The 24,669-nt window shown below is 40.0% G+C and overlaps 1 protein-coding gene across 3 annotated transcripts in view; it reads right to left on the bottom strand.

Annotated features, from left to right (window-relative positions):
• Positions 1–645: 645 nt before the first annotated feature.
• LOC126299416 (thioredoxin-like protein 1) overlaps positions 646–24,669 on the bottom strand; it is a 68,916-nt gene continuing 44,892 nt past the window's right edge. For all 3 annotated transcript variants that reach the window (XM_049991313.1, XM_049991312.1, XM_049991311.1), the window contains exon 5: positions 646–2,030. In XM_049991313.1, coding sequence (XP_049847270.1) covers positions 1,820–2,030 — 211 coding nt within the window. In that variant the 3' untranslated portion in view covers positions 646–1,819. The remainder of the gene's footprint in view (positions 2,031–24,669) is intronic.

The raw sequence follows: 24,669 nt of genomic DNA, 5'->3' as shown, positions 1-24,669 counted from the left end.
AGACCTGACACTGGATGTGATCATACCATTCATAGTTCTGAGACAAATGATAATGATAGTCTGAAATGTACTTACAATGTGGCCTATAACACAATGACAGTGTCTGTGCTGTTCTTTTTTATGACTGCTTGATGGCAGTTGAATAAGAAATTGAACATTTAATTTTTGAGTCTTAACATGGGTAACATAATACACTACCCAAACAGCCAGCTTATGTCATAGATTATACTGTATCAACAATCACTTAGATTTGCACTCTTTTAGAGATTACTGTAAGCATTGATTAAATATGTTCATTTCACAAGAGTAATATCCAAGAAATCGTAAACAAGAACAATCTCGCATCAATAAATACAATATCAAGCAACAAATTTGGTAGAAAGTCAGTTTTCTCCATGATTCGCTGGAAAATCAAGTTATTGAAGGCACCTGCACAACAACTGTTACAGGTGCTCATGATATTCAATAAATTTAACTATGCACAGTAAATGAGGGAGATGGTTATAGAGGGCGTAAACCAAATGTAAACAGATCACAGCAATAACAGCCAGAATACCAGATCCAATTACACACCTAATCATTACAGATTTTGGTTCTGTTGGCAAAGGGTCAGCTTCATTCAACACAAAACAAAACACTATGCAGTAGCATCCACAAAATTTATTAGCCATATTAATGCATTATGATTCTCAAAAGCTTTAAAACAAAAAAGTGACATGACTTAATTCATTGAGGACATGGCTGTTCTGTCCATGGTTACTCAGCATACAACACAAGAAAAGGATCTGATACATAAACAGAACCACACACACACACACACACACACAGTACAGCTGCTAGTTCATTTCAGTTAGTGATTATATGGTGTATCAACATATACACAGATGCCGGTGAGATGACTAATAATATACAAATTTAAATCTATTACATTTGTAGCTACATGTAAGGCTAATGACATTTACTTCTGTCAGCATTTTCATATTCCTTCAACACATCTGTTTCAGACACAGCAAGCTGACAGATCAAATATACGAATTAGTTTATAGTAGTTAAATGCAAAGACATCTGACTGAGTGAATTTAACAATTTTCTGAATGAGATTATAGAAGGTGGTTTAATCTAATCTCTGCTGAGGAAAATAATTAGAACTACAACAGCAATAATAAATCTGAAGTGTATATCTCACTTGGATTCTTTATTTTACTTTGTTAAGTAACTTGAACTAATATCCTGAAGTAATTATACATCGTTCTTTATGTGTAGTCAGATTAAATTTCATTGTCACTGTGCCTTTAAACAATTGCAGATAAAAATGCACATCACCTGTCACATGTAGAGCAAAACTAATAATACTGTATTATGGAACCTTAAATACATGAGTTTATACCACTGTATCTTACATGTAAGACATGCCACCTCAATCATACAAGCTGTTTACATGAAGAATGCAAATTATTCAACAGAACAATGAACAACTATGAGGCATACAAATTTGAAACAATAGTTCAGCACAATACCAGAAGGAGGTAATGCATGTACTTTGTTGAATGGGTAACATGTTTGTCCTTTCCTCATCTGTGTAGAAATTTAGTACTGATCACAGAAATGTGAAACACCCAAATGTTGAAAATGCTACTCAATATCATGTCACACAAACCAGACATTCTTGTTGAAAAAACAAATGATTTTCAGCAGTAAACATTATTTCTCCATCATGATGCCAAACTGTACGAAAAGGTGTGAAATGCTGATTTAACATTACATAAGTATTGTCATTTTTAGGCAGATGATAATAAATTGTGAGTAAATTCCAATGTTTCTAATGACTTTCACCTTTCTTCCCAGCGACTCTCTTAAAGTCACCCATTTTTGTAGTCGATATAGCTGAACCAATAAATGAAAGATATTCAATTTGAGTCGCTTCACTTCCAGATTGATTGTCTTTGATGAATAGTTGAATATTTTGAACATTCTGGAACTTTACAAACTTTAGGTTTATAGGCTTCCCTTCGAGGTCACTTGGTGTAAGTCTGAAACAATTAACATGAAATTAGTTTAAATATTTTCATCAAACATACACTAATTCAGACTTAATTACAGTGGGTCCAGTTTCAAATGAGCCTATTTAGAATCACAAAAAATGGAGTTACAAAAATATAATTGCTATTTTAAAAATGTCATTAACGACAGAAGTGAGAGCTTCAACTGTAATACCTTGTTCTTCAGAAACAATCTAAACACCGCCCCCCCCCCCCCGCCCCCTCCCACACACACAAACGGACGGAAACTCAGAAATATTGGATTGCAGCAAACCTTTCAGTGCACCTCATTAGTTAATGACCTGTATCAAAATAATATTTTAATATTTTTTGTGTGACCACCAGAGCGAGAGAGGGAGAGGGAGAAAGGGAGAGGGAGAAATATATATATATATATATATATATATATATATATATATATATATATGCCCTTCTGGATGGAAATAAGTAAATACTAACAATTTCAAAAGACGCGATATCATGCAAATCTTCCACATTAGCACCACTGTGGAAAAATTTATATCTTAACTGATGGATGCATTGGGACTATACAGGATGAGCCTGAACTGTGATAAAATTTCCGTGTTGTTCAGGGATATTTTCTGAGTATTTTGGTCTAAGGAATCCATGATATTTAATGGCTCAATACAGAGTAATTGAATTTAGTTTTTATTTCTTGTCCCTATTTATCCTTATATCTGTATTGCAATGGAAATATTTGCCCAACATTGCAAATATCAACAATATGCACTGTATGTCTTTTTTTGTAAACAAACTCGTTCTATTTGCTCTCAGTACTTGCTGCTGACAACACTAACGCTCATTTTACTCCTTGCACTCAAGCTTTTATTCAATATTGCTTGGTTCTGTCTTTGGTTTGTTCTTCCGGCAGTATTAGTTGTACGTTTAACAGTGATACACAGCAATGTAGATAGGTTTACTGTGGAAAAGTTGGCCAATATGCACTCTGTGTGTGTGTTCTCTGAAAGAAACAAAATAGTGGTACAACAAGCCTATGATTAACTGTTTGCAGAGCAAAACTAACCTCATTACAGTACTTATGCATCTGACTGCTGTTGCATTACTCCATATTTTATGTTGTACATTAAGAAACAAAGGTAAACTGGGAGAACAAATTGAATACATTGTTACTCTTGAAAGACCCACTGGAGCCTATTGGTCCCTGTACTAAGATACTCGAGAAATATCCCTGAACAACATCTGAAATTTTGCCAGTGTAGTTCTTGTACACACACACACACACACACACACACACACACACACACACACACACACACACACAAAAGCACACACACACTATGTGATCAAAAGTATCCGAACACCCCAAAAAAACATATGTTTTTAATATTCGGTGGACTGTGCTGCCTCCTAATGCCAGGTACTCAATATCAGCGACATCAGTAGTCATTAGACATCATGAGAGAACAGAATGGGGTGCTCTGCGGAACTCACTGGCTTTGAACATGGTCAGGTGATTGGGTGTCTTATGCCTGTACGCGAGATTTCCGCACTCCTAAACTGTTTATGATGTGATAGTGAAATGGAAACGTGAAGGTACATGTACAGCACAAAAGTGTACAGGCTGACCTCGTCTGTTGATTGACAGATACCACCGACAGTTGCAGAGGGTCATAATGTGTAATAGGCAGACATCCATTCAGACCATCGCACAGGAATTCCAAACTGAAAGTAATATGACAGTTAGGCGGAAGGCGAGAAAACTTCGATTTCATGGTAGAGTGGCTGCTCATAAGCCTCACATCACACCGGTAAATGCCAAACGAGCCCTCACTTTGTGTAAGGAGTGTAAATATCAGACAATTGAACAGTGGAAAAACGTTGTGTGGAGTGATGAATCATGGTACACAATGTGGTGACCTGGTGGCAGGGTGTGGGTATGGCGAATGCCATCTGCCAGCATGTGTAGTGCCAACAGTTGTTTTGCGTGTCACTACAGCCACTTTCAAAACACTGTCCATAATATATCAACACATCATCATGGCTCTAATTAAATTTAAGAAGACTACTTGTACAGTATACATTCACTAACAATGCTAACATTGTTCTGAAGTAGCTGGCCAGATGACATCTGGCATGTCAGAAGTATGTGTGATCACCTGCACAAAGACACATTAGACACTGCTTTGAAAAAGAGAGAAAATTTTGCGAAGTCCACTTCATTGCAATTATCTATGGACTAATACAATAGAATGATGTGAAGAACCTGTCACCACAGTGTCTGTCAGGTTATTCTCCATTCACAGTTCACTCATTACAACAGGTTTGGTGGCTGCGACTATTCTGAGTCGTTTACTCGAGTATCAACAAAATATGTCAAGAAGTGAGATTGCATGACTTGTAATATCCTGCAGCTGTGAACTCCAGAACAATGATGTACAAGGGTACATGCAAATAAGCTATGAAAAGTGCTATGATGATAATGGAAGCTGAAGAAAAGGATTAAAATTTGTGCCATGGCTGGGACTCGAATCCAGGTCTCCTTTCTTACTAGGCAGGAATGCTGACTCTTACACCACCACAGCACTATGGACAACATTGCTGCATGAACTGCCCAACTCTAGTGTCCTCCTCAACACAAACTTCAATTCATATTGGGGAAGATTTAATTATATATGAAAACTTCTGTTGATTTCTTCATACAACAGGGAGAGTGTCAGTTATCTCTGAGATGTTAACAAACTGCTTCAGATCTGTCATCCACTGACAACATTTTGTCATCTGATAAGATGACTTTTTCAACCAACATCAAACAAAGGAGATATCAAGTGCTAACTGCAACAGTTATGGCAAAACACTCCTCAGGAGGCCATATACCTACTGTGCCTGCATTCACATAGATCACTGACCACTTTCCACTGACCAATCTATACTAGGGATGGAGAGCATAAAGAAATATCATGGCAGAGAATGATGTTGAGACAAAACTGTTGTGTGTTCACAAGACACAAAACTGTTAACAAGAGACTCTCAAGAACAAGAGCCTGGAACAATCGACAGGACAGCCCCAAAGCACTTCATACCCATTAAAATCCTCACATAGGAAAAAGGATGGGGAAATGAAGTGGTAAGGTTAGTAAGAATATCTACATCAACTGGTTCATTGTGAGACAAATGGAACACACTAATGATATGATGCATGTATATTATAATAGTAACTGCTTGTAGGCTAGTGTTGGCAGGAAAACACAGTGAGTGGACTGCATCAACAACAGACAGCTACTATTCTTTCAGTTCCCTTTCCACTTCATTCGTTTGTGTGAAGGCTACAATCATTTGGCATGGGGATGTCATACAATTAATGCATTTTTTATAAACACAAGCCTGAAGTTCTGCCCAGTGCTAGAAGTCCGATTTCCTCTACATGTGGCCTGATTCATTTGTTTTCCACTAATAAAATGGGAGCCATTTTAATTGTGATTATTTTATTTTCTTTGCTCCTACCATATTATCAGTGGGGCGGTGACATGAGAGAAAAAGAGGGAGGGTTTGAGGGACTTGCTGGTTCCCTCTAGCAGATTTTGATGCCAATAATGACTATACTTCTATTTTAATTGGATTTGCTATCCTACCTTCATGCAGCATTGCCTGATGGTTATGGTCCATTTATTTTCATTTGCAAACTGTTCAGAATATAGTCATGGTTCAGTACTGTGAACATACTACTGAACTTGGTCTCTGTACCAGTAGGACTGAGTGTTCAGCTTATGAGCACAGCATGCTTACCATAGCATGCACAGGCATAGTATTACAGTGCAACAGCCAAATATGTAACCACTGATACACAATGAGCTATTTTCAGAGTCTAACAATGATGGCTGCACAAAGTATACACTGGGCACATATAGACAGCATGCAGTTGCTGCCTAGCTGAAAGTCAGTATGGATCATTCTTGCATTTTTTAATGTTATATTGACGTTAAACTAATAGAAGTTAACACAGGGTATCAATTACAAAAATTAATACTTGCGTGTTGTTTTGTCAAAGGATGATTTTTATTCAAGTTTTTCACCTATTAAACTGACACATATATAAGCTACAATTCGTCACTATTCAAGTAGAACGATCTAATAGTTATCATCTAGATGCTTCAGTTAAAAGCTATTAGAATGGATACATGACTTAAGTGATAAGATTTTGGTCACAAGATAAATTACAGCTGACTGGGTAGGAGTGTTACATAGTGACAGACACTCTAGGACATGGTCTTCTACACAATCTATAGATGTGACCAATGACCTCTCAACCAAACTGAATGTTCTTGTATTTGATTGTGTAGGATTAGAGTGTGTACAGCAAATTTACATGTTGGTTGGTTGGTTGATTTGGGGGAGGGGACCAAACAGCGCAGTCATTGATCCCATCAGATTAAGGAAGGCTGGGGAAGGAAGCTGGCTGTGCCCTTTCAAAGGAACCATTCCAGCATTTTCCAGAAGCAATTTAGGGAAATCACGGAAAACCTAAACCGGGATGGTCAGACACGGGTTTGAACAGTCGTCTTCCCGAATGTGAATCCAGTCTGCTAACCACTGCACCACCTCGCTTGGTAAATGTGCATGTAATTCAGGACATGTCAATAGCAGAAAACATTAATTATCATGTACTTCCTAACCATTTTTATTACATTCTAAAATAATTGATTATACACTGAAGAGTCAAAGAAACTGGTACACCTGCCTAACATTGTTTAGGACCCCCACAAGCATGCAGAAGTGCCAGAGCATGAAGTGAAATGGACTCTACTAATGTCTGAAGCAGTGTTGGAGGGAACTGACACCATGAATCCTGCATGACTGTCCAGATATCTGTAAGAGTATGAGGGAGTGGAGATCCCTTCTGAACAGCACGTTGCAAGGAATCTCAGATATGCTCAATGACATTCATGTCCAGGGAGTTTGGTTGTGAGTGGAAGTGTTTAAAGTCAGAAGAGTGTTCCTGGAGCCACTCTGTCGCAATTCTGGACTTGCGGGGTGTTGCATGGTTTTGTTGGAATTGCCCAAGTCCCTCGGAATGCATAATGGACATGAATGGATGCAGGTGATCGGACAGGATGCTTATGTGCATGTCACCTGTCAGGGTCGCATTTAGACATATCAGGGGTCCCATATAACTCCAACTGCCCCCCCCCCCCCATCACATTATTACAAAGTCTCCACCAGCTTAAAGAGTCCTCTGCCGACATGCAGGGTCCATAGATTCCTGAGGCTGTCTCCATACCCATACATGTCCATTTGCTTGATACAATTTGAAATGAGACTCATCCGACCAGGCAAAATGCTTCCAACCATCAAAAGTCCAATGTTGGTGTTGACGGTCCCAGGCGAGGTGTAAAGCTTTGTGTCATGCAGTGATCAAGGGTACACAAGTGGGCCTTTGGCTTTGAAAGCCCATATCAATGATGTTTCACTGAATGGTTCGCACATTGACACTTGTTGATTGCCCAGCATTGAAATCTGCAGCAATTTGCAGAAGGGCTGCATTTCTGCCACACTGAATGATTCTCTTCAGTCATCGTCAGTACTTTTCTTGCAGGATCTTTTTCTGGCCGCTACGATGTCTGAGATTTGATGTTTTACTGGATTCCTAATATTTACGGTACACATGTGAAATGATCATACAGAAAACCACGTTCTAACTCATTTAAATCTTGATAACTTGCCACTGTAGCAGCAGTAACCAATGTAACAACAACACCAGACACTTCTTGTCTCATATAGGCGTTGCTGACCGCACTGCCGTATTCTGCCTGTTTACATATCTCTGTATATGAATACGCATGCCTAAATTAGTTTCTTTGGTGCTTCATTGTAAATAACAATATATACAAATTTAATGTTGAAAGTACTCTTCAATACTGTCAAATTCCCCTTCCACCAGTGTCTTTTAGGTTCTTTGGAAAGTTAGTGTCATATAGGAATTTAGGCACAAGGTGTATGCTAGGCACATATAGACAATGTGCAGTTGCTGTGTAATCATGTCATCCTCCAAGCACTGTCAGTCGATGGTGTATGCTTTATATATCATTCTTCCTTCATGGGTAGTGGGTGTGTACACTAGCATTTTTAATCTATTCTGTGCTACCTTTTTTTACATATATTATGGTTTTATATACATACAAAGATGTAGAAGTTAAGATGCTTACTTTTTTTAAGCAGTTTCTGCATGTTTCAGAAATCTCTTCTTAAAATGATCCTAATTGCTTTTTTTTTTGTAATGTGAAGACACTTTTTATTTCTTGAATTTTAAAGTTTCCCCACTCTGCTACTTAATACTGCATGTAAGGTTCGAACAGTCCATGGTATACAGTGCACAGAATCCGTTTCTGTGCATACTGTGATAGCTCCTTCATTATGAATATGACGGATCTGAGTTTCTTATGGACAGAATTAATATGCTGTTTTCATTTCAGCGCATTATCCATAACAGTACCCGAGAATCTGAAGAATTCTACCTCTTCCAGCATTGCTTCATCCAGTCTAATACCCATGCGTGCACTCTTCTTTCTGTTTTTGAACATTGTGATATTTGCAGAAGCATGTGCTCTTTTCTCAAGCTGTTCACACTTTGGTAACTGTTTAGTATAGTCATCTCATCTCGTGCGTACATTTCCTTCTCTCTCTCTCTCTCTCTCTCTCTCTCTCTCTCTCTCTCTCTCTCTCTCTCTCTCTCTCTCTCTCTCTCTCTCTCCCCCCCCTCCCCCCCCCCCTCCCCCCCAACGCTTACATCTTTAACAGATTAAATAGCAATGGCCCCATTACTGATCTCTGCGGCACTCCATGTCTGGTGGCTTTGGTTTCTGATAAATGTGTGATCCCTTACTGATATATATTGTTTCCTGTTGCATACATACAATTCCATCCACTCCCCCACTTTCCATTGAATATCCTAGTTTTCCAATTTTTGTATCAGTATTTCACGGTCAATCTTGGTGAATGCTTTGAAGAGATTCAGAAACATTGCAGAAACAACTTTTTTTCTGTCAAATTGGCATCTGCTGATTATAAGAATTTACCATTTGTGAAACTGTGCTGTGATGGTTCAATAAAGTTACGTTTATCCAGATAATCAACTAAACCATTATACGTCAGCATTTCCATGATTTTTAAGAAGCCTGATACTGTTGGGATCATTCTTTCTCGTATAATACTGGCACCATCCTGCTTATCTTCAGTTTTTCTGAAAAAAGTTCACCTATGATAGAGTTGTTCGCTATATCCAGCAATGGTGTGATTGTTAGATTTGCACTCATACTAGCTATATCATGTGATTTTATATTTCATCATCAGCTGATTTCTTATACTTCAGTTCCTGTACAGTTTTCCTCAGTTCATCTTACGCGAATTATTCGAAGTAAATGGTTCTGCCCCTTTTTTATGTACCTTAGTAACCTTTTCTTCCAATCTTTAGTTATGTAGTTATCACTGAATATATTACCTACCTCTCTACCATCTGTAACCACTGTGTTGTCTATTTCCATTGACCTAATCTCTGTTTGATCCACTTTCTCCATTCTGTCAACATCAATTATATTTCAAACTGCCGTTAACTTTTTTGAGTTCATTATCGCATTAATTGCTCTTGCCTTTGATCTCTTATTTTTTTCCATATTATTTTTGTAATATTTTATAATTTTCAGCTTTGCCCCTGCCTCTGAGCCTGCAGCCCTTATGTAGTTCTATTATTTCACTGGCAATCCACTGTATTAGATGCCACAGCTTTTCTTGTCTCTTTACTTCAGGGAACAAACACTACATTAAAATAGTGTTTAATGGTTGTAATAAAGAAATCATACTTTTTATTTACATTCTGCATCTGTAGGGCTTCGTCCAGGTTTCCCTACTTAACACTGTTCAACACATGTTAACATTTTGCTCACTGATGATTTTGATTTCTTTGGTTGTTCGTTCAGAGTCTGACACTATGTAATTACTACAGCAGAAGCCAATCAGTTGCCCATGATAATCGGATATTTCTGTTTGGACTACATGAGACATAATTACACTTACTAATATTAGTAATGATGTTGTCAATACCTGTCTCACTTCAATTACTCTTGTTCACGCAGGTGGTGTTGCCTCCTCATTACACTGTGTTAATTATTTGAAATCTTGTTTTGTTCTTGACCCTTTTCTGATATCAATATTGAAGTCTCCATATAAAATTTTTTTCTTCATTTTCATTCTTAGCAAGGTGGATTTTTTTTCTTCAGGTAGATGCTTATCTTGCAACCCGGTAATACGTGCACACAAAACACACTTAAGTCATCTGTCAGTGTGACAGTAATTTCAAAGTCTTTTCTCAGCTACAGGTAACCTCATATTTATTGTTTAGTGTTTAGAGGCTTTCCTGTTTTAATATACAGTAAAGCGCTAAAGAAACAGTTATATGCATGCATCCATTCATGTCTATTGTGCATTCCAGCAGACTTGGCCAATTCCAGCATGACAATGAGACACCCCAGATGTCCAGAATTGGTACAGAGTGGCTCCAGCAACACTCGAGTTTAAACACTTCCACTGTCATTAAACTCCCCAGATACGAACATTATTAGGCATATCAGGAAGCCCTGCAGGATTCATGGTGTCAGTTCCCTCCAGCACTACTTCAGACACTGATCGTCCACGATACATATTGTTGTGGCAGTTCTGCGTGCTCGCAGGGGCCCTACATGATATTATGCAGGTGTACCAATTTCCTTGGCTCTTCAGTGTATATGTAGAAACTTCATCAACTTTTGGTTAGATCTACAGAAGTAACTGGATAAGACATAATCCTTTGTTAGGTTAGCTACCTGACTTTCAGTTAGTCCATGTTCACTGATACATGGTCTGGCTGTATCTCACTTATAAATATTTCTACTGCATGTTTCTTGTTATTAATGTATTTAATATTTTAATGCATTGCTGTTACTTTTTTTTTAATTATTATTTTGCTGACTTACATGTTGTGGGCTGCATTTTTAGAACACATTCTACAGCCCCTACTTTTTGTGTGGTGGTAATATTTTCTTTCTTTCTTTTTCCCAGCTTTAGCACCTGATTTTTCAGCCCCCCCTCCCAGTCATGCCATATTAGTTCCCCTTGCTTCTGAGTATATTGCAGACATTCTGCTGAGTGTTACTGACCCAATGTACTCAAATTCATGCCATCCTTTCCTAGGCAGTTTTCACATAGAAATTTACTAGGGCCAATGAAAACTGCCCCAAGACAGTAACACTGTAATTTGATGCACAGCTTATTTTGGAGATATATTTGTTACTCACTCACCAGATTCATGAGGTGGTCAGTATCAGCTAGAATCCCGCATAGATACTTCTTGCCAAACAAATTCGTTCCAACATGTATTAAGACACTTCTGTAATTACACTTTATTTCAGAATCTGATTTTGTAGTCGCTTGTTTTGCATTTACCATATTTTTAAAATGTTTATCCAATTGTTGCTTTCTAATTCCCAGTCTCATTTCAATTTTGCAGTTGGTGACAGCGATATATTTTTAGAATCGAATCGCCAATTATTAGAGTCTCATTTTCGTGCCCTTGGGTGGCTGTGGCCTTCTCTTTTATTTTACTCTATGTCACCACCTTCCAGTTACATTTATCTACACATTTCAGGCTTGCTGAGTTTATCGCCATTGGATAGAGTTCTCTCTCTCTCTCTCTCTCTCTCTCTCTCTCTCTCTCTCTCTCTCTCTCACACACACACACACACACACACACACACACACACACACACACCACCACTCGCCTTTCACATTCTCTATACGGAGAACCGTTCATTTTTTGCCTTTTTAACAAGACTTCACTTGCCTATTGGCTAGGGATGGGACGGCGAGGCGCACCGACTTGAGCGCACTGAGAATGCCTTCACTTCTGCTTCTCCAGCAGTTCTCGAGAAACGGCATGGCGATGCGTGTCGCTGCATGCTCGTTCACCGAGACAACATTCACCGGAGTGGTTATATGTATTGAATGCAGACACAAGACAAACACGCTCGTGGCTCGTTGTGCTCGTAACTCTTATGTCTCGTGTTTCACTGAATAAAGTTGTGATTCAAATCAATAAGGATATGTGAAAACGACAGTCATGCAGCTGGCAATACTTTATGGAGAATACGCATCTTTGTTACGACACTTGCTTTAAGAAGCTCCATAATGTTTCAAAAAATACAATGGGCACGACTAGACTTCTTACATTAGACAATTTATCGAACACCGACGTCCACTGGTACAGGGACTCAGTTGTTCTCACAAATGTGAGGCAGACAAAATAACTAGATATATATGTCATCCATTAAAATCACACAAAATGGGAATTTCATGCAAAAGGTTGGACAGTGCCTGAAGCAGACCTCCGTGGTTGGAAAGCTGATTTTTAAATCAGGCTCCGACATACAACCCTAAACCAAATTCAAAACTATCTGAACTTTTGTACGGCGCGATATGTAATTTTATTGAACTAGTTTCTGAGCAAACCATATCTCCTTGCAGGAGCACTGGTCTACATCTTGTGTTTCTCTTCACAGACAGATGTAAAAGGCAACAAAAACTAGATGCAGCACTAGTGGAAATTATAATAGACTGTTTTCAAATGCTCTCAGTCGTAGAAGTCCCTGGTTTTTGACTTTTTGTTGCGCTGTTGGACCCAAAACATTTGACATCAAATCGGGAAAAAAATTGTGCCATATGATTGAGGGGAAATAAAGTTTTAACTTTGAAGTTATGGACTGTGTTCCTTTAACAGCCGATATCAGAGCCTTGCTGAATTGTGAGGCGTGTATAGCTGTAGCTGGTCAGTCCTTTAACATTCTGTCTGAAAGCTTTAGCTCTCAAGGCATTCCATTTCCCAGAAAAGCATACAGCGCCAAATATTAGTGAGTGGTTTCAAAATGGAACACCGAAACAAAAAGTTGTAAGCATCACAACTGACAATGTCAGTAACATGACTTCAGCTGTACAGTGTATTTGCAGAGGCTGCATAGATATCCAACAGATGTCTAGTTTAGCACACACAGTCAATTTAGTTGTGGATAGTTCTTTGAACAACAACAGTGAGCTCTGCATTATGTCGGAAATCGCCAGAAAACTGGTTAGTTATTTTAAAACAAGTTGCAATGCTAATTAAAAACTCCACATGATACTTTACCTAATGAAGAAACCTCTATATAAATTATTCAGGAAACTGAAAATTGTAACAGTACATTTTATGTGCTACAATTCCTACTGGAGCAAAAGGAACACATTGCATCCTGTTTATCATCTTTGTGTTCCGATCTTCAGATTCTCACAGCTGGTAAGTGGCGAATTTTGAACGAATGTTTAAGTGCACTGAAGCCATTACAATTGGTAACAAGTGACATCTCATCTGAAAACTATTCCAGCAATGAGACAGCTAATTATAATTGGTATGCAATGGAAAATGGCCTACCACGATAGTGCAAGAGTTACAACATCTGCACAACTCACTAATAGCTAGGCTAGGATTAACAGAAACAAGGCAAACTGGGAAAGTTACATTTTTAAAGTAACTATGTTATAGAAAGGTTACTATACATCAAAAGTAATGATCATTACAGTTACTTTTAAAATGATAATTGTAACTCAACTGTAAATAACCTGCCCCTCACTGCCCTCTAATTGGTACCCCCTTATATGAAAATTCTCTCTCCACATGCACTAGTTGATATGGCTGTATGTACTTAATGGAGGATCTTGACTGAAGGAAACACATGGAATGTCTGTATATCTGTTGAAATTAGTAAAAATGTTCAAGATCCTGATGAGTGCATTAGCTAAGTGTATTTTTTCTCTCAAAGGAGAAAAATCTTCCTCTTTGCCATCGAGTACTTCTGATTCTTCCTGTCTGTGTCTCGTACAGTTGTTTGAAGTGTGGCTTTCAGCAGATGTCCCTTGTTCACACAGGCATGTCATTGATAAATCCAGTTGCTTTTAACTTCTGGATGGAAGCATGCAAGCAGGATTAGATCTTTATTTTAAAGTGTCAAACCTCATCTTCAAACTCAGAACTGCATCTAGCAGAGATCTGCATTGTGTCAGCTTAGTGGATAACTCTCCGCTCTTGTTTCAGAGCGCTCAATGTTGGGGGAAGGAAACCCGTGAACATGTGTTCATGTTGTGGGAAGTTCAAAGCCTGTGCCAGTGGCAATGGTGTAGGTACCAGAACTAAGCAGAGCAGTGGCTCAAGGCTCCCAAGCTCAAGGGGCCCCTCGGCCTCCATGAACGACGTTCTAAACAGTTACATCTTAGCAGAATCAAAAATTTTCAACTTTTTAACTTTTTTGACCATGACGAACAAGCCTCTAACAGCACGAACAGAAATCACAACAATTTCTCCCATCTCCAGAACATAAACGTAACAGGTGTATTGCTTGTCCGCTAAGATGTGGAGCCTGCCTCCGTTCAGGTGTTGTCGGTTGTAGTCGGACTTGCCATGGCGGCCAACCATTGCAAATTAACAATGAGTGGCTCTGAATTACTAGGGGTGTGACCACATTTGAATTCAAGTCTCTATAATCATTGTAGCTGCTGCGCGTCATTTCTCACGTCGACGACTATATGTATGTATTGCGCATGAAGTTGAAGGCCCTGCAAAGCACAAACCTTTTCTCCCTGCGTCTGTCAAGACCGGCCCAGAATTCTCCACGCTAGCGAGGGGCCGTGTCGTAGCAGACAAGTAATAATATGGGATTAAGTATGGTAACTCAACTGTTCGTGTAGGAAATTTCCCTAAACGAATGATCCTTGATCATAGATCCCGATAAAGTGTTGTAACCAGTTGCACTCCGAATATCATAAAAGTTGAAGAGGAAATGTAGATCTTTGTCCTGGATGGTTTTCTGGATTGTGTTAGTGATCGGCTTGTCATCAGTGTAGCAAATAACAGCTCAAGTGGTGACCTGTATGGCTGTATCCATTGGATTCAGATCTCGAGGAAGTTAAAAGATTACCGGATGAGCTAATGACGGGAAGTACTACCTTCAGTGGCTTCACTTTCTTTACCTGCTCTTTTTCTGGACTGACATATGCTTTCCATCTGGCTGTTAAAGTGCGTGTTTCTTAAGCTTTACCATATTTTAATTCATTGTCTTAAAATCAATCAGCATTCGCTATGTTGTTTCTCTGTCAATAGCCGTTTCTTCAAGTTATCTGCAGGTGTTCACATAGCTAAGGCCGTGTCCTACATGAGCAAAAGAAGTGAGCGACGTCTGGATATGCGACACTCCAGCAACAAGCAGCAGCATCGGGCGACAATCTTGGGTCTTCTGCGTGCGAGCGACCATGTTGCGTTACAAGATGGCTGCAAGCCAACCAGCTGTTCTATAAAACGGCGTTCTTAACCTGTAGAATACTGCAGCTGGAGAGTAAGGCTAAGGAATTAGGTTTACTTAAGAAAATAAAGCGAAAACGAATGCTGTGCATCAAATTTACATAGTGAGGAATCTCCATGGAGAATTTCATAAGTATCGTCAACTATGAACATCACCAGACAAATTCTTCGAATTCACATGAATGATCAGAGGAGCATTCGGCTACCTCATCAATAAATTAAATACAATTTTTTTTTTTTTTTTACATGACTAACTACGGTAAATACAAAGATAAGCACACAAATTAATACTCGGGAACAGTAGCTAGCTGTGGTGTAGGGATACTGTATATAGTTCATGATTGTGTATAGGAAAGGTCCTGGGTTTGAATCTCAGCCGTTTTTATTTTTTTACTGACTCAGTTACGATTCTGTATATTAAGTTTTATGTATACTGTTTACACTGCATCGCTAAGTATATTGTTAAGGTCTTGCCAAAGAACTTGATCTTCACACCTATCCCAGTAAATTACACACATTTAATTCCTAATAAATTACAATGAACCATGAAATTTTACAGATACTTGATGTTGCGAACGTAATTCATCAGCAGTCAGTGTTAAGGCCAACCGTTTCAATTACTCTAAATAGTCTGTAAAAGTAAAATTTCCAAAATTTTGTGTAATGATTTGTCTAAAAGTATGAAACAAAAAATATTAGGGAAACGTTTGGTGCACCTCATTTTCTGTTCATGATTTCGAGCTTCATTCACAGGCATGTAGAACGTTTCTCTGATCTACTTATTTCTTTCACACAAATCATTTCATAAAATATGACTGATATCTTCCGTTTTTGAATTTCAGATTTTATTCAGAAAGCACGATTGTACGACTCCTCGTTTGCCTTCCTAACGTACTTGATTCGAAGGAAGCCTTTTGCGATTTAAATACCACACCAATGTATCTTTTTATGTGCAAAATTGGCAGGTCTTGAACAGATGAAATTTTTATACTTCATTTACATAGCTTGGCAGCAGCTTTTTGTGAAATATTTCAATTATTCCTCAACTTAATTAATAAGTTTTCATTAATTATCCTGATTACTTTCAAGCAGTTAAATATTTTCATGATATACTGGACCTCACGCTGGTCACTTTTATGCCCTGTTCACCTGTTTCTCTCCCTTTGTTTGGCTATGAAAATTTGGACAAAACCCCATGATGTAAGCTATAGGGAGTCTTGTTTTCGCTCTGATCACGTGTTTACAAGAACGTATCGAGTGTTAATCATATGATAAAACAGTCATTTCTGCATACTGTCATTTCCAAAATTCGTCGTTTTGATACCTTGAACCTTCTATGAGGTACAACAATTTTTACGACCACTTGATTCCCAAAGTGCAGGAAAGGTTCGAACCCACTGCGAGTGACCCGCCCGCAGATAGCAACAACCAACATCTCAAGAATGAAAAAAGATGTCATTCCGGTCCCAATTTAAATACAATTTAGATATATTGGTTACATTTCATACACAATAACGAATGGCCTTAAATGAACTATACGGAAAGTCTACACAATGTAATTTTACCTCTGCAAAATTCTTAAAAATTTCATGCAGCACAGTAACTACGACGAATATCGAAAATAAATTCTGAACTTTATCATTTAAGGATATCAAGCTATAGGTTGTAGAAAAATCAAATTTTTCCACCAAATAGTTTTCTTAAAACCGGATGTTAAGTAATTCATAGCTGCTGTCGCGTCCGCTCCACTGCTTTGCCACGAAGATACGTGGCTGTCGCTCTGTGTCGCGCGTGCTGCAGCGACAAGATTCAAACACACTTTAATTCAAACATCGCCAGTTACAGCGGGAGACAGGCAGCTACACAGATGCTGCTCACGTAGGACACTTCCGTGACTACACTTGCAGTTGTTTTTTGTCGCCTGAAGCTGTTGCTCGTTTCTGTATCTCATGTAGGACACGGCCTTACCACTAAATCTGAAGGGCGGGCGGGGGGAGGGGGTGAGATGGTAAGTTTCCCTTGTTAGTACAATTATTAGGTACCATTTGGAAAGGAAACATAATGAAACATCCATTTATCACTTAAGCACAGTTGCTTGTATAAAAACTTAGTAGTGATTTAAGAGTTTTGCTAAGTATCTCTTGCTGTTTAATACTACCTAATATTTGATCTAATGCTTTAGGCCATCAGATTTTCATTTTTCCATTAATTACAATACAATGTGCAGGGAAAGATCAGTGCTACTGCAGCAGCTTAAACTCGTGCCAGCAGATCTTCCTGTCTCTACAGGAGTCTCGTAAATTAAACTTTGCATACGACTTCACATGAAATAGTACACGTCATCCATCTAACCTGTTGCATACCAGTCCCTGCCACTCTTGAGATTTCCATTTACCTCAGCAGATGTGGACGCGTTGCACATCTGCACTGAAACCGCCGTAGAACGGAAACAGTCCGTTTCTGGACATGGATTTCTATTCAAAATATTATGTATTCACTCCCCTCCATTAGTCCTTAAAGTTTTTAACAGGAATTTCTGAACACCCTGTATACATAGTGATTTTTTCCCCACCATGTAAAAACTCTTAGGACTGACTGATGAAATGATACAGAACAAAAAAGGTGTAATGAACTTATGTCCGGAAATGCATGGTTTCGATGCTAGAGACCATTTATTCAATCATACATTGATACAGAAACTGCGGTCTAATACTCGCTGTACCACGCAGCCACATTTACAGCATGAGATGAAAATGGTTTCAATGTGTCTCCACGCATGCGAGTATGCGCCATAGCATGTTTTGTTTAACACATTCACATCGGCCATGCTGCATCCGAACTGTCAAAGGCAGCATGAATACGCTGCTCCAGTGTCTCCACATCTGGATGCATGATACTTTTGGAATGACCACATAACCAGAAATACCACGGGCTGAGATCCAGTGAATGAGCAGGCCATGCAACTGGACCCCCTCGTCTGATCAATCAACCAGGGAAGACACGATTGAGATGCGTCCGGATGTTAATGGCGAAGTGGGATGAAGCACCATCATATAGCAACCACGTAACCCTTCGAATCATCAATGGCATTTCTTCCAGCACGGGAGACAAAGTTACCCACAAGAAACGTGGATAGTTCCGGCCTGTTACGCGACATGGAAGGAAAACTGGTCCTAAAATACGGTCGCCAATTATCCCCGCCCACACATTCCAGTTGCACCGATGTTGTTGATTCACTACCATCAAAACATGGGGCTTCTGCATACTACCTCACAGATGATTGTTACAAAAGCTGAATATACCACTCCATGTAAAGGTGACCTCATCTGTGAATAAGATGGGCGACACAAATGCTGGAATCGTGGTTGCCTAGTGAAGAAACCAGTGACAAAACTACTCCCGATATGGAAAGTCTGTAGCTAGTAAGCCCCGGAGATACAGTAAAAAATAAGGGTAGTAACAATTGTCATGGAGAATGACACACACGGTTGACTGGCTTACCCTGTACTGGTGGGCCAACTGCCTGCTACTGACATGGCGGTCGCCTTCCACAGTGTTAATCACATTTTCCTCCAAGTCTGTTGTCCGAACATTTCAGTTAAGTCCTTCATGATTTGCTACTTCCTGAAATGACCCTGTCTCAGACAAATGTCGAAACACAGTTGCAAACATTGAATGTTGTGGCTGTTGTCGGAGGGGGAGTTCGCTTGATACAATCTTGCTGCCCGCCGCCCGTTGCCATTTGTCTTTCCATATGTAAACACTATGTCGGCAAACTCTCGATGCGAATACGGAACCATTGTGTACATAACTGTATCACATCCACTACATGGCGAGTCATCAAGAGAAGTGAATTGGACACAACATTACCAATTACTATGGCAGGAGAGGGTGCTAGGGCATGATTGATGAGGAACAGTACCACCCTCTAGGAAGAAACCATGCATACTGTAACAATGCCTGTGTGGTACAGTGCGTATTAGACAGCAGTCTCTGTAACAAAGTATGATTGAATAAATCGCCCGGACATTATGTTCATTAGACGTTTTTTGTTCCGTATCCTCTCATAGATCAATCCCTAGATTTTGCACATGGCGGAGAAAAGTACTCTGTATATAAACACAAATTCTCTCAGCGGTTTCATCTGTGATGGATGGAATAGACTTTTTTTGTGGGGTTTTAGGGTGCAAAACATCTAAGGTCACTCCCAGTATGGGACCATAGAATGCTGGGACCCCGAGGGTAAAAAATAGTTGTGAGTCCAATACAAAAAAGAAACAACAAATCTAAAACATGAAGACATTACGGAAGAGTATCTAAAAGACGTCGACAAGACACCGGAGTCAATCTCTCTTGCCATATTACTGCTTTTAAAAAAACTTAAAACGTGAGCCACAGCTTGCAAGTCATCCGCTGAAATGTTCGGAAAAGCGGGCGACAGCCCGACCCTGAGACGTGGCTAAAATAGGGGCAGAGGATCAGGAAATGTCTGACTGTTAATGGCTGGCTACAGAAAGGACAGCTGGATGCAGGGTTGCCACTCACCAAGTGGCGGTGACTAAAGCGGCAGTGTCCTATTCGCAACCAAGCTAACATTACTTTCTCATGGCGAGACGGCCAGGAGGAAGTCGACCAGGCTGTTGGGAGAGGTTTGACTGCTCTCAGTTTGTTCCCATGAAGAGAGCACCAATGGTCATGCCAAAGTGACGTCATACGCTGATAGAGAAAAGTACAAATATCTTGCGAGGGAACAGAGTAAGAGGCAGGCCGACCAAGATGGACTGCAGCCTTGGCTGCAGCATCAGCAGCGTCATTCCCAGGCACACTAACATGGCCAGGAACCCACATGAACATTACTTGGGCTCCCCCATCCGGGAACAAATGGAGGCAGTCCTGGATCCATTGAACGATGGGGTGGACCAGATTGGGATCATCTAGACTCTGAAGGGCACTGAGGGAGTCAGAGCAGAACACACAGTGAGTGAGCTGGTGCCTCCGGACGTAGTGAACAGCCCGACAGAGGGCAAAAAGCTCTGGTGTAAAAATTGTGCACTGGTCGAGAAGCCAGTATTGAAACTTATCAGCCCCGATGACAAAAGCACAGCCAACAACTTGGGCGGACTTGGAACCATCAGTGTACAAAAATACGTTCCCGGCAAGTTGTGAGCGAAGTTTGAGAAATTCGCAGCAATAGGTCAGCTCGGGAGTCGAATCCTTCAGGAACGAGCTGACGTCAAAACGAACACAAACCTGTGTCTGAAGCCAAGGTGGTGAAGGGCTCTCTCCTTTCGGAAAGTGGCAGGAAGTGTGAACTGCAGCTGCTGAAGCAGGAGACGAAAGCGGATGCCGGGAGGCCACAGAGAAGAAACGTACATCTCGTACTGGCGGTCAATGAAATACACTGGATGCCACATTTTCACAGGAGTCTACCAATCTTTCCAGATACTGGTATAGGGTAAGATAGAGCAAAGATTTTTTGCTACTCTTCCTCGGTCTTTCTCAAATATGCTTAATTTTGATTGCATCACACATTCAATTTGATTTTCACGTGAAAGCAGTAGAATTCCCCAAGTTGAAACAAACATGTTTCTGTCGGTACATGGACATGTTTGTGAGGTGGTGACAAGGAGTGGAAAAGCTTGAGTCTCTATACATTTAAACTATATCTATATTCATATAAAAACCACACTGGAATGTTAAAAAAAGCGGCCAACTACCTTTCCTTGATGTGTTACTCTAAGAACACTCAGAATTACAACACCTACATGTTCTAAAGGAATTGGTACTCAGATCATCAAAATGAGACAGCGATAGGCAACTTGCACACTGGCGATTTGACCGTGTGACCCGCTCCTACGCCAGTGGTCACTGCGAATGGTCACAGTGATTAAGCCGCATTCAATCGTTTCATGCGTGGTGATCTAGCACCACTGACTTCCTAGTAAAGTGCGAGAGTAAACTGTTGCCGCCTTGCTTTGTTGTGCTCACCGGACTGAAACCTGAGCTGTCCTTACAGCACCACCACCACTGCTACTCTTCTTGTAGGTACATGTTTTTGGCAGTTTCAGTTGGTAAATTCTGTAATAAGGAATCCATCCCACCACCTTTTTTAATGACGTTTTAGCCACTAAAGCTGATGACAAAGTCTGACAGTTTCTGAACCACATATACTGTTTTCATTTTAAAATAGTCAATTTTTCCTTGTGACTTGACTTCTGAATTTTCTTTTCATCCAGAAAACCGTTACAGGCAGAGCACCAAATAATTAAATTTGCCTCTGTTGTTCATACAGAATACAGGAGCCGAACAAGGGTTTCCATCTACACGTGCAGCTTGGCCACATTTTCCACATATTGCACTTCCATTACCTATTGTGATGGTGTGTCCATGGCGCCGTTACTTTAAACAGCAGATTGTGTTAAGGACATATAGCATCACATTTAGGCTGTATATACTCTAGAACAGTTGGAGAGTTTAAGGTCACAACAAATTAAGCTATAATTTCTAGTTCATTACATTTTTGTCTTGTAAATGTCTTCCACTCTTGTTATATTTCTAAACTGAGGAGCCAAAACATGAGCATCTGCTTAATGTGTATATATGCAGACTGAAGCCACAAATGAAAATTTGTACCATGGCCGGAATTTGAACCTGGGTCTCCTGTTCACTAGGCAGCTGCACTAACCACTATGCCATCTTGACATAGAGGCTTTGCACAACTGCACAGACTACCATAGCAACCTCCCTCCTCAACCCAAATTCCCATTCCCACCCCAGCCCACTTGGTAAACTCTAACAGCAACAATATTGAAATAGCTCCTCAGCATTGAATGAAACGAGGGATCCTCCCTGAAACATAGGAATAGGTCTTTTAATCAAATGAAACTATATGGCTCCGGAGACCTTTTCAAATCTAAAAAATACTGTAGATGTTTGAGACTTGCAAAGGTACCTGGAACCGTATAGTTTCATTTGCTTCAGGTGTGTTGGTCCACTTTTAGAATTCAATACAGCAGCATTTCTATGTGGCACAGATTCAATTAGTCCTTGGCAGTTAACCACAGATGTGTGGCACCAGATGTCTATGTGCAGGCCACATAATAACTGCAAATTATGGGCTGGTGACTTGTGGGCACAGAGCTGGTGCCTGATAGATGTGTACCATTGGGTTCAGATATGGTGAATCTGGTGGCAAAGACATCAATGTGAGTTCACTATCTAGCTGTTCAAAACACTATCATGATTCTGCCCTTAAAACACTGATAGTTATCCTGCTGAAAGATGCCACTGTCATCAACAATGACAAAGCATTGAAGGGATGCAGGTGGTCCACAATAATGTTCATGTAGTACACGCATATGTTACTGTACCTTCGATTACTACCACACATCCTATGGAAGCCCAAGTGAATGTCCTCCATAGCATAATACTGCCTCCACAAGCCTGTCAGTGGCACAGTGCATGTTTCGAGCAGCCACTCACCTGGGTGTAACACAAAATGTGATTCACTTGACCAGGTGACATGTTTCTAGTGACCCACAGTCTGCTGTAATCTTAATTGATGAAGTCATTGAGTCAACATGGCAACACATGGGGGTTGTCTGCTGCAGGGCCCCATGTTTAACCCTGCACACCGAATGATATGTCCAAAACACATGTGCCTGCACCAGCACAGTACTCTTTAATCAGATCTGCCACAGATTGCCACCTATTCTGTTTTACAGAGTCTGCAAGCCTCCAACCATGTTCTGGAGATGTGAGGAAAACTTAGCCCTGTCAGAGTGGCAATACAAGGAATGACAGGTGGAATGTTGTTCTTGCCATGTGCAACTTATTTTCCTACACAACAAGCTACTACTCATTCCATGGTTGCATGAGTTTTTGATTCAACAGCGAGATAACAATCTGCAGGAAATAACGTACCACACTATGTTTCAGCAGGACTCCTTGGTTACTAGTCCGTTTACACGTTTTCCACAATTCCTACATGCCTCGGTGCCCGTAAGTGTGAATAAAAGGTGATGTTGCATGTTTTGTATCAGCTACTCTGCTGAATGCACTAGCTGTAATGTTATTAAGGCATTGAGAAAATTGAATTGAAGGAGCTGATATTGTAGAAAGGTCTGATGAAACTAGAGCAGTAAGTGGTGTGTGTTATTTGAGCTAACAATATTTAAATTATTGACTGATTTGGTAATCCTGCCTTTTGGTTTCACAATTCTGGCAGTAATTAGGACCAGAAAGCTCACATATTCTTGAAACTATAAAATGATATGTATCACAATGAATTCTGGAAGTTTGAAAGTATAACTAAATGGTTAAAAGGACAAATGTTTCCGTGTGGAAAATATTAAACCTGTTGCCCCCAACCACTTTCAATCTCTCACTTGTCAACTGCAGCTGGCTTATGCTTGCTGTAAGCTTAGAACAGCTAAAAATGGAATAGCTATATGTGGGTAAAGGGCATTTGAAAGGTCCTTTATTATTAGACATTACACTGTGGTTCCTATACTACTGCTTCTATACACCCCTTTTTCCATGTTGAGTTCTATTCACAAGGGACTGTGTTCTAAATTCGTGAAACAGCCATGTCTGGGCCAATGAAAACCCTCGTGCCATGCATGCTCACAGATTTCAGCACCAATTTGGTATTAACGTGTGGGCAGGTACTCTAGATGGTCATGTGATTGGGCCATACCTCCTTCCACGCAAGCCAACTGGTCCTTTTTACTTTAGCTTCCTACAAAAGTATTAGACCCGTTCTAGGAAGCTATGCCACAATGTTCGCCTGGAAATATGGTTTCAGCAGATGATACACCACCTCACCTCTCACATGAGGTTCGGAGACATCTCAACAGGTGATTTGGTGAAAGAGGATAGGCTGGGGTGGTCCAACCACGTGACTGCCACGATCGCTGGATTTAACTACTATGGACTACTACTTGTGAGGTTGTACACAAAGTTCAATTTACGAGACTCCTGCAGAGACAGGGGAAGATCATGCTTTGTAAGTACAACGTCTGTAACAATGTTGGTGGTCGCCACATAGAGCCAGTGTTGTAATGCATCAGCACTTTTCTCTAAGTCCTAGAAATCTGTGACAGGAATTTCCAAACACCCTGTATATGGTGCTGTTCAATGGTGGTATGACTCCAGTGAGTAGTAGTGTAGGCTTTCACATGACCAAAGAAAATACCTGATAGAAGGTGTCCGTTGTGTACTATCTCCAACAGTAAAGCTATAAAT

Source organism: Schistocerca gregaria, chromosome X (assembly GCF_023897955.1).
Source record: "Schistocerca gregaria isolate iqSchGreg1 chromosome X, iqSchGreg1.2, whole genome shotgun sequence".
Taxonomy (NCBI): Eukaryota; Metazoa; Arthropoda; class Insecta; order Orthoptera; family Acrididae; genus Schistocerca; species Schistocerca gregaria.
The sequence above is the reverse complement of the archived record's forward strand: the minus strand, read 5'-3'. Positions and strand labels throughout refer to the sequence as shown.